The sequence below is a fragment of the Hippopotamus amphibius genome, chromosome 2 (assembly GCF_030028045.1).
Source record: "Hippopotamus amphibius kiboko isolate mHipAmp2 chromosome 2, mHipAmp2.hap2, whole genome shotgun sequence".
Lineage (NCBI taxonomy): Eukaryota > Metazoa > Chordata > Mammalia > Artiodactyla > Hippopotamidae > Hippopotamus > Hippopotamus amphibius.
In genome coordinates, this window is record NC_080187.1 from 110699325 (window position 1) to 110717664 (window position 18340).

Genomic DNA, 18340 nt, shown 5'->3' on the forward strand with positions numbered 1-18340 from the left:
TAATACCATGACCCAGCAACTACACTCTGAGGAAAATGACTTAAAGCAATTATCCCCTAGACTGAGGCTGGGATCTCCTCTGGGCATTCAGGATATACAGATTGTTTTAAAGAGATCTAGCTGATAACACAACTTACATGTACTTTTTCATAAAACTTTTCAGGCTGATCTGTAGGTTAAGTTACTCTTTACCATCTTCTCTTTCATAGTTGCCCTTCTTGCACTTTACAGTAGTCCGCCCTGGTTTTGGTTTTTTTTTGCTTCCTTGCTCCAGGGAGGAAGAAAGCTCTGAATTGCCACAAAAGGGGTATTTTAAAACACTAATGTTGAAAATTTCAAGTAGGATCCTATTATTCTGGCAGTTTCCCATTCACTGCTTTCAGCATAATTTAAAGACAGTAGAGTTTTTACGGAATTGTTAAGTGCTTCTTGATTACTGTGTGATTTTTCAAGAGCTGGCTGTAAAGGAGTTGAAAGAATTGGGTGACATTGCTGAAGTAGTCTAGCGATAAATGATTTTCATGCACAGATATATGAAATAATAGGAGGGGAGATAGTCTTATCTATCTCATTGAGATAGGTTCCCCCCAAAAGTTTACTTTTAATATGTGATTGTTATCAGATTTGTAATATAGTTAACGCTTCAGTCAGTTGTGTGCTAGTAATACATGTGATGAAAAGTCAGTGCAGAGGAAAACTGGACTGGGGAATTTAATGGTTATCGGGAATCTAATAAAAATTTTTTCAATTTATACAATATATACATTTTGTTGCAAAGAAAGGTGACAGCGTGATCAAAAGAAAATTTTAAAGCATAAAAGCTGATTGCATCAGAAAAAATCACAGGAAAATATTGTAGAAATAGAACACTTCATAAAGTTGTTCATAAAGAAAATAAATGATGTGGTATTTCTTCTTGTTCGGCAAGGATTTGTTTGTTGTTTTAGACTTGAATGATTTTTAATCAAGTCACTGTGGCATGTAGATTCCACTGGATGCATCGACGGTGATATGTATCAGTTGTATTTTAAGCTGCCAGTGTTTAGAGTGCAGTGCAATCCTTGCAACTTTTTAAATTACGAAAAATTTTAGATATCAATATAAAAATGTTCAAGGGAGTGCATCGTTTTTCAGAATTCTTTTCAGCTGTAATGGGAACAAAATAAGTTGAAGACCACTGACAGACCATTAGAGCTCAAGGAGGATGGTAACACTCATTGGGGAACATATTGGCATTTGGGGGGGACATTTGTGCTTGTCACAGTGATTGAGGGGCTTTACTGATATTTGGTTATTGGGGGCCAAGGAAGCTAGGTATCCTGCAATGTGCAACAAAGAATATTATCGTTGTTTCCCATAACTTTTCTAAAGTCTCACTGGACTAGTCCACAACAAATATAAATAAGTAGAAATTTACTACATAATAATCCTAAAGCATATTCAAAAGGAGGAATTTATATAAAAAAAAAGCCCAAAGATGTTAGGAGAGGACCATTTTTGTGGGCAATGTTTAAATGAAATATATTTTCTCAGAATTGTTAAATAATATATTAACTCCATGCATTGCCTACTTGGGGTATTACATTTCTAATTACTATGTATTTAGTTTAAAAGAGTTTGCAGTAGAGTAGATACTGCAAAAGCAATACAAGTAATTAAAAATGTGTAACAGAACCGAATATTAAATTATCAGGAACATGTAGACTACAGAGATCTTATTGAATTTTATTATGCCTTCTCAGTAAGACCGGTGTGATCATACTATTTAATATTGTAACGTGGTTCACATCTTTACTTCCCTGTGCCCTTTAGGTTCACACTTTCCTGTTATTTTTACTCCCAAATATCACTTCTTATGTAGGTTATTTATTCTGTTTATTTTTTACTATCTTTTTGTCCCCCTTGCTTAGAGACTTAGTGTAAGAGGAGAGGGTAGGAGACAGAGCAGCCCTTTTGAGGAGTTTGGCTTTAAAAAAAGGAGAAGAGAAATTGGTGGTGGCTGGAGTAGGTAATGTGTATGGAGTCAGAATTTTTTTTTTTTCCATTTGTTTTTTTGGGCAAGAAAGTAGGATTTTTTGGTGGGCGTGGGTAAGGAGGGGAAAGCACCAAGGCTTTCCTGAGTGCAGGGTCTGCCATTTGTCCAGGAGGCCACAATTAGGGATGTGTTTGACTCCTAACCATCCAGGATGATCCACTTTTCTGCCACAGTGTCTTCAGATTCATCCACTTCTTGGAGATGTGGATCTTCTGGGGCCTGGGCCCTGTGTGGTGTCTTAATTACCTCCTCCTTGTTTGCAGCTTGGTGCAGGTGGACATAATGACTTGGCCGATGTGGACCCTGGCTACTGTGCGCTAGGGCTTTCCATAGGTACCCGGAATCCCTGTGTGGAGCCTAGAGTGGGGACAGCATGATGTCAGACATGAATGTCCACTGGTAAGGGCTGTCTTCAAGGTCCTTTAGGGCAACCCGTACAAGCAGTAGGCTGCATGCACTACCGAGGAGGCTGCTTTTTGCAGCCATTGCACACCAGGCCTCCACAGAGAAAAGAGCACAGGGGGCCTGATTGGCTGCAGAAGGGAATTTTTTTTTTATATAAACTTTTAAATTGAATTATAGTGTACATAGGGAAAATTGCACAAACTGTAAGTAATACATTCCTACAAAGTGAACTCACTTGTGCAGTCACCACCCAAATTAAGAAGTGAACACTACCATTACCAGCCACCATGATTCATCCCTTATGCCGCTTCCTGTCATTAACCATCTCCCACCCAAAAGGCAGTGGGGGTTTTTCTGATTTTTATTACCAAATACTAACTTTGCCTGTTTTCAAACCTTATGTAATTGAAATTATCCAGCGTGTATCTTTTAAGATTGATTTCTTCTCAACATGTTTGTGGGATTCAGTATGTAGTGTTCATCTAGGAATAGTATATTCATGTTTGTGGTATTATTTCACAGTTTATTCACTTTGCTGTTGATGAATGTTTAGGGTGTTGCTGGTTTCAGCTGTTCTAAATAATGCTTCTGTGAATATGCTTATACATGTCTTTTAGTGTACATATCATGCGTTTCTGTTGGGTATGTACACTTGGGGTGGAATTGCTTTCCAGAGTGATTTTTACCAGTTTTACTCCCAGCAGCATTAAATCAGAGCTCCCATTGCTCTATACCTTCACCAGCGCTTTAGCACTGTAGCACTGTATTGCTTATAAAACTCTCTGTAATTGCTGTTTCCTTGATGATTAGTCATGTGTTCCTTTTCATCTCTTTATTTAGCCAGTGTGATATTCTCTTTTGTGAATTATCTGTTTGAATCTTTTGCCTGTATTTTATAGTTGGGTTATTTATATTTTTCTTCCTGAGTTATAGTTCTTTATGTGCACAGGACACATGTGTGTAAGATACCTCTTCCCACTCTTTTAGTTTTGCATATTCACTCACTTAATGATGTCCTTTGATGAACAGAAGTTTTTAATTTTAATCAACTCCAGTGTTTTCCTTTTAGCAGTGTTGGATAAAGCTTTTAAAAGTCTGTGTCTATACCAAAGTCTTGAGATTATCTTTGGATATTTTTAATTTAGAAGTAATTTGTTTTACCTTTCAAATTTAGGCTGTAATGCACCGTTAATCGATTTATTTGTGTATATGATATGAAGGGCCAAGAATTGTTTTTTCCCATGTGAACCTTCAGTGGTCCCAGTCCCATTTATTGGAACGTTCCAGCAGTGCCATGTTTGTCATAAATGAAGCAGGTCTTTTTCGGACTTAGTGTTCTGTTCCATTGGTCTATTTCTCTATCTTTGAGCCAGTGTCACATTTTCTTCAAGATCATCTTGACTGTTATTGGGTTTTGCATATCCACTTTGTCAGTTTCTAAAAAGCATTGAGATTTTGGTTGGAACCGCATTGAGTTTATTAATATGGAGAGAATTTACATCTTTTAGTATGGAGTCTTCTAACACATGAAAATGGTATGTTCCTCCATTTATTTAGGACTAGTTTAATTTAGATTTTGTAGGTTTTTGTGTCAAGATTTTATACATCTTTTATTAGGTTTATTCCTTGGCTCTTCGATTTTTGAATGTTAATGTAAATGGTATCTTTTTAAAATTTCACAAATTTCTTTTGCTAGTATGTAGAAAGACAGTTGATTTTTGCATATTGAACTTGTATCCAGCAACCTTACTAAATTCATTTATTTTTATGATTTGTAAATTCTTTTGGCTATTCTTCATGTATAATTAAGTCATCTGCTAAAAATGATGGTTTTATTTTTTCCTTCAGATTCTTGTAATTAAAAAAATTTTTTGTTACACAGACTGGTACATTTGTTCCCGTTTGTAGAATTGATAAAGAATACCTTGTCTCATTCTTGATCTGTGGGAGGAAGTAATTGACCATTATTAGCTATAGGTATTTTGTAATTACTCTTTATAAAATCAAAAAGATTCTTTTATTCTTAGTTTACTATGAATTTTTAATGAATAATGAGTGTTGATTAGAGAGGACACCAAAAGCACAAGTGAAAAAGAGAAAAATTGATAAATTGGACTTCATTAAAATTAAACTTTGAAAAACCATCAAGAATCATCAAAAGATAAGCCTCAGCTAGGGAGAAAATATTGTGAATCATGTTTCTGAAAAAGAACTTGTATCCAAGATATAACTCTTCTAACCCAGTAAGATTAAAATAAATTATCCATCAGAAAAATGAGCAAAAGATTTGAATAGCTACTTCACTCAAGAAACTGTATAAATGGCTAATAAGCACCTTGAAAAGAGGCTAACCTCATTAGTCATTAGGGAAATGCAAATTTAAAACCATAATAAATTCCACTTCACATCCATAAAAATGGCTGTCATAAAAAGGCATACTAGTGTTGGTGACCTTGTAGGACAGCAGAGACCCTTAGGCATTGTTGATAGGGATGTAAAGGGGTGCAGCTTACTGTGGAAAACAGTGGCAGGTTTTTTGTTTTTTTTTTCTTTCCTTTTTTAAGTTACATAGAAATTTACAATGTAGCCCAGCAGTTCCACTCTATCCAAGAAACGTCTACTCAAAGACTTGTATGGAGATGTTCATGGTAGTATTTTTCGTAATAGCCAAAAAGTAGAAACAACCTAATGTCTCTCAATGGATGAATGGATAAACAAAATGTCTGTCCCTACAATGAAATACTGTTTGGTAATAAGAAGATAAAAAGTACTGATTCATCTTTATATCATGGATGAACCTGAAAAACACTGCACTATATGAAAGAAAGAAACGGAAGACCATATATTGTATGAGTTTATTTATATGAAATGTCCAGAAAAGGCAGAGTTATGGGAAAATATCAATAGATTACTTTAGGGCTAGAGGTGAGAACTAGGAGTGACTGCATATGGGTGTGAGGAATGTTTTTTGTGATAATGAAAGTGTTCTGAAAGTGGGTTGTGGTGATGGTTGTATAAATCTGTAAATTTACTAAAAAAATATTGAATTGTGTATTTTAAATGACTGAATTTTATTTGATGTAAATTATACCTCAGTGAGTATATTAAAGAATGAGTGTTAAATTTTATCAGTTACTTTTCTGCACCTACTGAAAATTTGTATGATTTTCACCTTTCTTAATTTCATAAATTAAAAAATTTAATATTAAACCAGTCTTAAATCTTGGACTGAGTGGAAATTGGTCTTGATATATTTTATTTGTTACTACTGGGTATGATATACTGATATTTTGTTTAGGATTTTTTGAGACTTTGTTTATGAGAAAAATTGGCCTGTCATGTTTTTTTCTTACAATGTTCTTTTCAAGTTTTTGTTTTGCTGTTCTCCAACTAAGCATTTTAAGATTGATGGTAAATATTTTTCCTTATATGTTTGAAAGAATTCACTGTTGGAGCCACATGGGCATGCAGTTTTCTTTGTAGGAAGGTTTTTAATTATGTATTCAATTTCTTTAATATGCATGTGTTTTCAGATTTTCTATTTCTTTGTCAGTTTTAACAAGTTGTGTTTTCCTAGGAATTTTTTCACTTCGTGTCGTTTTTCAAGTTCATTGAGCCAAAGTTGTTAATAATATTGTCTTATTGTCTGTAAAATCCTCAGTATTACCCTCCTTTTCATTCTTGATTCGGACTTGTGCCTTCTCTGATTATCTGTGATGAATTTTGCTGAAAGGTCTGTCATTTATTTTAGTTTTTCTTTCAAAGAACCAACTATTTTGATTTTTCTCTCGCACGTTTGTTTTCTATTTTAAAAAATTTTGCTCCGGTTTCTACTTTGGGATTATTTTTTTCCTATTTTTTATTTTTTGATAGGAATATTTGATAAGGACATGACTGCTTGCTTTATCTGTTACTGTGAAAGGTCTGTTAAAATCCACTGGTTGTAGATGTGGCAGTTTTTCATTCATTTCATATTTATTATTGTAAAATAACCCCCTAGCTTGAGCATTGTTTCTTGCCTTACTTCTCTGTTGTCAGATGTGAAGATTACAACTTTTTTGTTGCTTAGTGTTTGCATGTTTTTTATCCTTTTACTTTAGCCAGTCTGTGCCCTTATATATATATACTTTTTTCTTTTTAAAGATTTTATTATTTATTTTTCATTGTGTTCAGTCTTTGTTGCTGCGTATGGGCTTTCTCTAGTTGCAGAGAGCGGGGGCTACTCTTCATTGTGGTGCTTGGGTTTTTCATTGCGCTGACTTCTCTTGTGGAGCACGGGCTCTAGGCACATGAGCTTGAGTAGTTGCAGCACGTGGGCTCAGTAGTTGTGGCTCGCGGGCTCTAGAGCGCAGGCTCAGTAATTATGGCGCAAAGGCTTAGTTGCTCTGCAGCACATGGGATCGTCCTATCCCAGGGCTCGAACCTGTGTCCCCTGGGTTGGCAGGCGGATTCTTAACCACTGCGCCACTGGGGAAGCCCACCCTTATATTTTAAGATATATCTCTTGTAAGCAGTATAAAATAAGATTTAAAACTTTACTCATAATCTACCCGAAGAATTCCCTGTAGTGTTTCTTTTAGTGCGGGTCTGCTGGTGTCAAATTGTGTGTGTGTGGGTGTGTGTGTCTGTGAGTGGGTGTGTAAAATGTCTTTATTTCACCATCATTTTGGAAGATAGGTTTGATTAGTTTGGCAGTTATTTTCTTTCCCCAGTTTAAAGATGTTCATTTTCTGTCTACACCATTGTGTGGGTAAAGCTGCATTCCATAACCAGACACATCTTCTACACTTCTCTTCTGGGGCTGGTGTGCAGTTAATGGGCTATGTGTGTTAAAAGCAAACCTTGATTCCCTTTAGCTCCTGACATGGCTTCCAGCGGCCTAATCTCTTTAACCTGAGTGTGGTTTTCAAAGCGTGCTGTGTGGTCACAGGGTCAGAATGTTGGTAAAAGCCCCCGATCTGAGCTCTAGTTAGTGTGTTAGACGGTACCCTAATGGTGCCCTGACACCGGAGGACATGATGGGTCCCATGATGCAGTTATAGCAGGCTCCGTCAGGACCACCTCATCCAGAGGCCCTATCTGTCCCATCAGCTTTCACTTCCTCATTGCTTTGGCTCCTCTTTCATCTATTCCCTTTCACCACATCGCACTACTTTTAGCTACTTTTATTAGCTAATATGTATTAGCTAACATGCACTAGGCAACATTTTTAGTCTCAATTTAAAATTATATTCTTAATGTTAAATGACAGTGAGTTGAACCATTATTTCTTTAACAAATACATCCTGCTAGTTTAGAATTTTTTTGTCACTACTAACATTTTTCTTCCATGCTAAATTTTAATTCTTCATGGAAAAAATTATGAAGACATATATCAGACATTCAAAAATCACGATTGCTGTATTGATTACCCACCAGTTAACTTAAGCAACACAATATTACAAATAAGATTGAAGTTCTCTGGGTCCATTGCCAATCACCGCCCCCTCGCACCCCAGAGAGGTCACCACCGATTGAAATTGAAATGCATCATTTCCATGCATTTCAAATTCATGCATGTTTTATATCCCTACATAGCATTCTTCTTTTAAAAAGTTATTTAAATGGTTATTATCCTTAATTATATATAATGATAAATATATAATATTTATTTATATAATTATAAATCCTTCAACATTGTTAGATTTATCCATATTTATACTCTAATTCCTTCATTTTCATGCTGCACGTGTAGCATTTTGTAGTATATATATGTCCCAGTTTTTTTCTTTAAGAGCTTCTATTGAGATACAATTGGCATACAATAAACTGCATATATTTAAAGCTTACAATTTGATTTTTTTTTTTTATTAGTAATGTATGTATGGCAATCCCAATCTCCCAATTCAGCCCATCCCAACCCCCTGCTTTCCCCACTTAGTGTCCATATGTTTGTTCTCTATATCTGTGCCTCTATTTCTGCCTTGCAAACTGGTTGATTTGGACCATTTTTCTATACTCCACATATATGTGTTAATATACGATATTTGTTTTTCTCTGACTCACTTCACTCCATATGACAGTCTCTGGGTCCATCCATGTCTCTACAAATGTCCCAATTTCCTTCCTTTTTACAGCTGAGTAATATTCCCTTGTATATATGTATCACATCTTCTTTATCCATTCATCTGTTGATGGACATTTAGGTTGCTTCCATGTCCTGGCTATTGTAGATAGTGCTGCAATGAACATTGGAGTTCATGTGTCTTTTTGAATTATGGTGCTCTTTGGGTATATGCCCAGTAGTGGGATTGCTGGGTCATATGGTACTTCTATTTTTAGTTTTTCAAGGAACCTCCATACTGTTTTCCATAGTGGCTGTATCAATTTACATTTCCACCAGCTGTGCAAGAGCTTTCCCTTTTCTCCACACCCTCTCCAGCATTTACTGTTTGTAGATTTTCTGATGATGCCCATTCTAACCAGTGAGGTGATTCCTTGCTGTAGTTTTTTTTTTCTTTTTTTTTAAGAACTTTTATTGACATGCACTTAACATACAATAAACTGCATGTATTTAGAGTGTACAATTTGGTATCCCAATCTCCCAATTCATTCCCCCCCAACCCTCCCCACTTAGTGTCCATATGTTTGTTCTCTACATCTGTGTCTCTATTTCTGCCTTGCAAACTGGTTGATTTGGACCATTTTTCTGTAGTCTGCATATATGTGTTAATATACGATATTTGTTTTTCTCTTTCTGACTCACTTCACTCTGTATGACAGTCTCTAGGTCCATCCATGTCTCTACAAATGTCCCAGTTTCATTCCTTTTTACAGCTGTGTAATATTCCATTGTATATACATACCACATCTTTTTTATCCATTCATCTGTTGATGGACATTTAGATTGCTTCCATGTCCTGGCTATTGTAAATAGTGCTGCAGTGAACATTGGAATGCATGTGTCTTTTTGAATGATGGTGTTCTCTGGGTATATGCCCAACAGTGGGATGGGTGGGTCATATGGTAACTCTATTTTTAGTTTTTCAAGGAACCTCCATACTGTTCTCCATAGTGGCTGTATCAATTTACATTCCCACCAACAGTGCAAGAGTGTTCCCTTTTCTCCACACCCTCTCCAGCATTTACTGTTTGTAGATTTTCTCATGATGCCCATTCTAACTGGTGTGAGGTGATACCTCATTGTAGTTTTGATTTGCATTTCTCTAATAATTAATGATGTTGAGCAGCTTTTCATGTGCCTCTTGGCCATCTGTATGTCTTCTTTGGAGAACTGACTATTTAGGGCTTCTGCGTTTGTTTTTTTGATATTGAGCTGCATGAATTGTTTATATGTTTTGGAGATTAATCCTTTGTCTGTTGATTTATTTGCAAATATTTTCTACCATTCTGAGGGTTGTCTTTTTGTCTTGCTTATAATTTCCTTTGCTGTGCAGAAGCTTTGAAGTTTCATTAGGTCCCACTTATTTATTTTTGTTTTTATTTCCATTACTCTAGGAGGTGGGTCAAAAAAGATCTTGCTGTAATTTATGTCAAAGAGTGTTCTTCCTGTGTTTTCCTCTAGGAGTTTTATAGTGTCTGGCCTTACATTTAGGTCTTTAATCCATTTTGAGTTTATTTTTGTGTATGGTGTTAGGGAGTGTTCTAATTTCATTCTTTTACATGTAGCTGTCCAGTTTTCCCAGCACCACTTATTGAAGAGGCTTCCTTTTCTCCATTGTATACCCTTGCCTCCTTTGTCATAGATTAGTTGATCATAGTTTATCTCTGGGTTTTCTATCCTGTTCCATTGATCTCTATTTCTGTTTTGTGCCAGTGCCATATTGTCTTGATTACTGTAGCTTTGTAGTATAGTCTGAAGTCAGGGAGTCTGATTCCTCCAGCTCCATTTTTTCCCCTCAAGATTGCTTTGGCTACTTGGGGTCTTTTGTGTCTCCATACAGATTTTAGGATTTCTTGTTCTAGTTCTGTAAAAAATGCCATTGGTAATTTGATAGGGATTGCATTGAATCTGTAGATTGCTTTGGGTAGTATAGTCATTTTCACAGTGTTGATTCTTCCAATCCAAGAACATGGTATACCATTCCATCTGTTTGTGTCATCTTTGATTTCTTTCATTAGTGTCTTACAGTTTTCTTAGTACAGGTCTTTCCCCTCCTTAGTTAGGTTTATTCCTAGGTATTTTATTCTTTTTGTTGCAATGGTGAATGGGATTGTTTCCTTAATTTCTCTTTCTGATCTTTCATTGTTAGTGTGTCCCAGTTTTATGATTAATCTTTTTGGTGGGTATTTAGGTTATTTCCAGGTTTTTTTTTTTGCCATTTTTGTATATGTTGCACTGAATGTTGTATGTATGTCCTTGGGCATATATTTAAGAGATTTTCTAGGATATATATACCTATAAGAACTAGTGGGTTGCAGGAAATGTGTTTTATCAAGTGCAGTTCTCACGTCCACAGGAAATATATGGTCTCAGAATCAGCTGCTACTTGATATTACATCTAGTCATGATCAATTTATAATGGGCTAATAAGAGAGTATGTAGCTGAGTGTATACCTTCTATGCTGTAATTTTACTTTGTTTTTTGTTTGTCTGTTTATTTTAATGGCGATCTACCTTTTTTCAGAGTTTAATTTTATTAAAAGAATGTCTTTGTTGAGCCACAGAGTTAACTGTCCCTTAAGGAATTCCTTATGTTTATTTTTATCTGTTCCAAAATTATGATTCTGTATAAACTTATAATTATGAAATTGTCCATTTGCATATATATTCATGCTAGTGATTCTCAAATATGATCTCCAGTCACCAAGGCGGGCATCCATGAAGTCACAGTGATTTTCATAGCAGGAAGGTATGATTTGCCCTTTTCACTGCTTTGGCATTTGCATACATGGGGCCAAAGCAGTGGTGGATAAAACTGCCAGCATCTTTTTAAGAACGAACAAAATAGCATCAATCTGTAGTCATTTATGTCAACATGAATGGGTTTATTTGTATTATTCAAAGAATAAATACATATTTAAGAAATTTTGTTTCGTTTTCTAATAGAATAATTATTGATAGATATATATAACCTTAACAATGCCTCTTTCTCTAAATGTATAAAAGGGTCCTGAGATCACAAAGTTTCAGAAGCATTACTTTAAGCACATGGTAGGTGTATGAACAAACAAATATTTTATTCCATCTGGTGCTGGTCTTTGGGAAGGAAAACTTCGATATTATAATTCTTTTGATAGATAAATCCAGTCTTTCTTCAAGTTATATATGAATCTTAAGTAGATGTTCAGTTTGTTGCCTTAAAATTTTGTTTATAACTAGATTATATTTGTAAATAATATACTTTGCAGGTGCTGACCTTAAGGAAAGAGTCAAAATGAATTCCAGTGAAGTTGGTCCTTTTGTCTCCAAAATAAGAGCAGTGATTAATGAAATTGGTAAGCATAATTAAATTCTCTGTTTAGCATGCGAAAGGTGACTTTAAATGTCAGATTTTAAAGGTTGCTCACTATCTTTACTTTTTTATTTTTTTAAAAAATATTAATTTTTTAAATTTATTTGGTTACACCAGGTCTTAGTTGTGGCAGGCGGGCTCCTTAGTTTCAGCTTGCGTGCTTCTTAGTTGCTTCTTAGTCTTATCCACTGCACCACCAGGGAAGTCCCTGCACACTGTCTTTATATATAAGCTTTGGCTAAAACGTTTATATAGTTAGATAATTATGACCTATAGCTGGTTGTAAAGCAGCATATATTTAATATGAAAAATTGTGAAAAAATATTTTAGAATTAAAGATGCCTGCTGTTTATGATGAGATGGCATGTAGAGGTAATTATTAGAAAACAAAGAATAATTTGGCATAAGCCTTTGACATAAGTATTTATATTTCTTAAGTAATTGCATACACAGACATATTTATAGATTGGGAATTTTTTTTTTTTTTACGTAAATGGGATCATACTATTTCCTTAGAATTACAGATTTTTGTGTAATGTTTATATTTCAGTACATATCAATTTACTTTATTATTAATACTTTTTAATACATTACTACATAGTAATCCCTAGCATAGTCTTAGCCAGAATTTTAAATTATTTCTTCATTAATGAACATTTAGGAATTTTTTTTTGTTTTTGTTTTTTGTTTTTGTGTTATTTTGCTCTCTTTGTTATCCATAATAAAGCAGTGATTATCTTTGTACAAAGTCTTTTAGAACATTAGTATGTATATTTATAAGATAGATGCCTAAACATGGTATTGTAGTTCTAAGTATCATGTGTTCATTTTACATTTTAATAAATTCTACCAGATTATGTTGTAAAAAGATGGTAGTAATTTATAGTCCCTCAATTACATGACAGTACCTGTTTCCTTATATAGTCTTGCAGCTTTTAATGTTATTTTTTAAGTTTGCCAAAGTTAAAGAAAAAAATAAATCTTAGCATTTTAATTTGCACTTTCCCAGATGCTAGAATAATGTTATATCTTTTCAAATTAGACTTGCCTTTCCTCTTCTGTAAGTTGCCTTTTCACATTCCTTATCCCCTTTTCTATAGCAGTATTTGATAACTATTTACTTAGCAGCCAATTTTGCATTAATCTTCTGTTGTTAAACATATTACAAGTGTTGTCTCTTAATGTTTCACCCTAAATTCAATTCTAGGAGCTTTAAATAATCTAGAGGGAACTAAGTTCCCTTTATTATTATTTTTCTTTTTCCTTGAAGATTTTCTTTGCTAATTCTCGCATATCAGTTCTTCCAAATGAATTTAGAATTATTAATTTTAAAGTGAAGAAGAAAATTACTCTCATGAGACTGTAATTGGAATTTCTGTAAATCTTGCTTATAAAGAATTGACATTTTTATGATACTGAATCTTTCCATCCATGATGTGCATGGCTGTCACTCACATTTTAATGTTCTTCAAGAAAGTTTTCTTCACAATGGCTTTGACTTGTATCTTTTTTCCCCTCAGATGTATCCCTAGCTATTTTATAGCATTTATTTCTCTGAATGGGATCTTTTCCCTATATTTCTGTTGAGTCTGGTTATTGTTGTAGGTCTGTAGGAAATTTGGTAAATTTTAAATAGTTATTTTATATCAGGCCAACTTACTAATTACTTCTGTTAGTTATTGTTCTTTCTCAGTTAATTTTCTTGTATTTGCTAGAAAGCAAAAAAGTTCGTTGTATATATAAAAAAAAAAAACAATTTTTATCTCTTCTTTTTCCAACCTTTTAATCTTAATTTATTTTTCGTATATTCTCATATTGGCTAAGGCTCTTGGTACAATATTCAGTTGTTGAAGTGACCATGTTCATCCTTACCTTTATTTGAGTTTGATGAATGCTTTTAATATTTTGCCAGTAATTATCAAGTTCAGGGAGTTTTCTTCTATTTCAACTTTGTTTAGGTGTTTGTTACTCTTTCTATTCAAGAATAAGCGTTAAAGTTTGTCAACTGCCTCTTTGGTATGTGTCAGGATGGTATGTGTATATTAGGATTTGTCTCAGCTTTTATTATACTAAATTGCATTAATAGACTTACTGATGCTACACTGGCCTTGTGTTACTAGAATAAACACTACCTGGTCATTGTGGTTAGTGGTTAAGGTGGTTTTTAATACATGCTGCTGGATTTAATTTTATATAGTTTGATATAAGCATAAATGAGATGGAATCTTCTAATTTTGTTTTTTGTGTTACCCTTTCTGGTTTGGTATCATGGTTATACAACTTTAATAGAATGAAGTGAAAAATTTTTCATCTTTTTCTGTATTATACAGGGAAGTCATCTGTTATTTGAAAGATTAGTAGTGTTTGACCATGTGACATCTTTTGGGGCCTTTGTGGTTTTGTTATTGTTGTTTAATTTTTTTTTTTTTTAGAGCTAAGTTTTGAAATATATGTGTTTTGATTTCTAGAATGGTTTTTGTCACTTTCCTACCTTTTGTTTATCCTGTGCCAGTGTTATTGGAGGCTCTCCTCTGCTTCTCTCTGCAGCTTCAACCACATGGTCAGATAGATGTCTTTGGAGGCAGAGCATGGGTTTGGTTTCCATGTTGGCCAGAGAACTTGATCTTGGAAGTAAAAGTTGTCTATAACTTTATATATATGCTAGGATGAATGGCAAAGACTGGTTCAGTTGTGAACATTACCTTAGTGTTTCTTCCCAGCCTCTTTCTATTTCGTTGAATCTGAAATTGGAATTTTTCTGAGACTTTTTAAATGAAGAACTATTCCTTTTTTTGTAGCGGCATTTTCTTTTCAGTGGTTGAAGCTGTAGCATTTCTGTTCTGGATCCTGATCTAGTATATTTTTTCTTCTTCCATGAGTTCCCCAGTATTTGGTAATGATAAGTTTTCACTACAACATTATAATGGACATAAAATTTTTAAGATGTCTTTTGTGGTGACTTAATGAGATTTTGAAGGGCAGGTAAAAACTGTCTTGATCAAATCTGTTTGTTTAGTATATTAAACCAGGGGCTAGCAGACTTTTTCTTAAAGGGACAGATAGCAGATACTTTAGCTTTGCAGGGCTATTATGGTCCCTGTTGCGGCAATTCAACTTTTTGTTTTTTAAAGACTTTATTTTTCAGGAGCAATTTTAGGTTCACCTCAAAACTGAGGGGTGGGTAAGGAGATTTCTCATATATCTCCTACCACCACAATATGCATAGCCCCTCCCCCATTATTAACATCTCACATCAGAGTGGCCACATTGGTTACAACGGATGAACGTACGTTGACACATCATATTACCCAAGTCCATAGTTTACATTAGGGTTCTCTCTTAGTGTTTCACATCCCATGGGTTTGAACAAATATAAAATGACCTGTACCCATCATTATAGTATTATGCAGTGTTTTCACTGCTCTAAAAATCCTTTGTGCTTGGCCTGTCCCTTCTGCCCTCTCTGGCAACCATGTTTTACTGCCTCCATATTTTTGCATTTCCAGAATATCATATAGTTGGAATCATATAATCTGTAGCTTTTAAAGACTGGCTTCTTTCACTTAGTAACATGCATTAAAGTTTTCTCCATGTCTTTTTGTGCCTTGATAGCTCATTTGTTTTTATTGCTGAGTAATATCCCACTGTATAGATGTATCACAGTTTTGTTTATCCATTTACTTACTGAAGGTTCCCTTGTGTTGGTGATTATGAATAAAGCTGCTGTACACATCTGTGTGCAGATTTTTGAGTAGATGTGTTTTCAGCTTCTTTGGGTAACTACCAAGAAGTATGATTGCTGGATCGTGTGGTAAGAGTCTGTTTAGTTTTATAGGAATTTGCCAAACTGTCTTCCAAAGTAGCTGTACCATTTTGCCTTCCCACAGGCAATACTTGAGTTTCTGTTGCTCTACATCCTCGCCAGCATTTGGTGTTGTCAGTGTTCCAGATTTTGGCTATTCTAAAATAGGGGACTTGGGGTTGGGGGGGCGGGGGGTGAAGGGGAAGCTGGGATGAAGTGAGAGAGTAGCATAGACATATATATACCACCAACTGTAAAATAGATAGCTAGTGGCAAGTTGCTGTATAACAAAGGGAGATCAGCTCCATTATGGGTGATGCCTTGGAGGGCCGGGACGGGGAGGGTGGGGGGGCAGTTGCAGGAGGGAGGGGATGTGGGGATATGTGTATAAATACAACTGATTCACTTTGGTGTACCTCATAAGCTGATACAAGAGTGTAAAGCAATTATATTCCAATAAAGAGCTTAAAAAAATAAAAATAAAATAGGTGTGTAGTGGTATCTCTTGGTTGTTTTAATTTGCATTTCCGTGTTGACATATAACGTGGAGTGTCTTTTCATAGGCTTATCTACCATCTGTATATCTTCTTTGGTGAGGTGTTTGTTATGGTCTTTGGCTCAGTTTTTAATCAGATTGTTTTCTTACTGTTGAGTTTTAAGAGTTCTTTGTCTATTTTAGATAACATTCCTTTATTAGATGTGCCTTTTGCAAATACTTAGTCCCAGTCTGTGGCCTCTCTTCTCATTCTCTTGACATTATCTTTCTCATTGCAGAAGAAGTTTTCTATTTTAATAGGGTCAGACTTATCCATTATTTCTTTCATAGATTGTGCCTTTGGTGTTGCATTTAAAGAGTCATTGTCATACCCAAGGTTTCTAGGTGTTCTCCTGTGTTGTGTTATAGGGGTTTGATAGTTTTGTGCTTTACAGTTATATCTGTGATCCACTTTAAGTTAATTGTTGTGGGGTATAGGTCTGTGTCTAGATTCATGGTTTTGCCTCTGGATGTCCAGTTGTTTCAGACTATTTATTGAAAATACTATCAATGTTCCATTATATTACCTTTATTCTTTTGTCAAAGATTAGTTTACTGTATTTATGGAATCTGTTTCTGGGCTCTGTGTTCTGTGCCTTGATCTATTTATCTCTTCTTTTGCCAGTAACCACACTGTCTCCATTACTGTGGCTTTATAGTGACTCTTGACATTGAGTGGTGTCAGTCCTCCAACTTTGTTCTTCTCTTTCAATATTTTGCTGGCTATTCTGTCTCTTTTGCCTGTCTATGTAAGTTTCAGAATCAATTTGTGAATATCCACAAAATAACTTGTTGTGCTTTTGATTGAGAATTGCATTGTATAGGTTAAACTGGGAAGAATCAACGCGTTGAGAATATTGAGTTTTCCTATCCATGAACATAGAATATCTTCTCTCCATTTAGTTTTTCCTTGATTTCAAGCATTAATTTAATTTCCTCATATAAATCTTGTACATATTTTGTTAGATGTATTTCATTATTTGGGGTGTTAGTGTAAGTGGTATTGTGTTTTTAATTTCAAATTCCACTTGTTTGTTGTTGGTGTATTAAAGAATGATTGACTTTTGTATATTTACCCTGTGTCCTACAACCTTGGTATAATTGCTTATTTGTTCCAGGAATATTTTTTTGTAAATTTTTTTCAGGTTTCTGCATATCATGCGTGATCATATCTTTTGCAGACAAGACCAGTTTAATGTTTTCCTTTCCAATCTGTATTACTTTTTATTTCCTTTTCTTGTCTAATTGCGTTAGCAAGGACTTCTAGTATGATGTTGAAAAGGACTAGTGACAGGAGACATCCTTGTCTTGTACCAGCTGCTCAACTTTGACATATAGAGCTCAAGCAGTCACAATGTGTAAACAAATGTTGTAATAAAATTTCATGCACTGTGAAATTTGAATTCCATGTAATTTTTATAGGTTATGAAATAGTGTTTTAAATAGATTTTTTTTCTACCTATTTAAAAATAGAAAAACCATATTAGCTCATAGGTTGTACTGAAACAGATACATGGCCTAATTTCTTTCCTTTATCTCTCTTACCTGCCCTTTCTCTCTCTCTCTTCCTCTGTCACTGCCATCCACCCACCTACCCACCCATCCATCCGTCCGTTATCTGTGCATCCATCCATCTCATATGTCTTCTATCTTAGTTATTATTCCTAGTTTTTAGAATTAATTCTCGTCTGTCACCTTTTTTATTTATATATTTAAAAAAATCTACTGACGTCCAGTTCTAATTTGGATAAATTGCTTCCATGCTTGGCTCAGTCCTTTTCATTGGTTTTTGCTTTTCGGAGATTTAAAGATTTTAAAGGTCTATGTATCCTTTGATGGGGTCTTAAGATATTCTTCATGGAAAATGGAGCATAAAACTTGCAAAAGAGTTGGAGGGTGAAGGGAGTAGTATAAAAATGAAACAAAACAAAAACCAAAAGAAATTCATCTGATCCTTAAAAAATGTAAAAAGAAGCATAACCTTAGGGCAGATTAAATAGTAAGATGTTGCAATAAGTAAAATAATAACCATTAATGTCAGTGAATTAAACTTGCTGTTGAAAGACATGGCTGTTTAAAAAAATGTAAATAGGCTGTGTATATTGTTA

At 34.7% G+C, this 18340-nt stretch overlaps 1 protein-coding gene and 1 non-coding gene across 7 annotated transcripts in view; one reads left to right on the forward strand and one right to left on the reverse strand.

The window, feature by feature from the left end:
* AUH (AU RNA binding methylglutaconyl-CoA hydratase) overlaps positions 1 to 18340 on the forward strand; it is a 180208-nt gene that overhangs the window by 53314 nt on the left and 108554 nt on the right. For 4 of the 6 annotated variants that reach the window (XR_009051233.1, XM_057720902.1, XM_057720904.1 and 1 more), the window contains one exon: positions 11792 to 11878. The exons of the other annotated variants lie outside the window; for them this stretch is intronic. Coding sequence is in view for 3 of the 4 variants with exons in the window: in XM_057720902.1 (XP_057576885.1) it covers positions 11792 to 11878 (87 nt within the window). In the remaining variant the exon portion in view is untranslated. The remainder of the gene's footprint in view (positions 1 to 11791; positions 11879 to 18340) is intronic. 6 annotated transcript variants of the gene reach the window in all.
* Positions 2440 to 2574, reverse strand: LOC130847217 (small nucleolar RNA SNORA70). Its single transcript, XR_009052004.1, has one exon. It is a non-coding gene; the product is annotated as a small nucleolar RNA SNORA70 (small nucleolar RNA).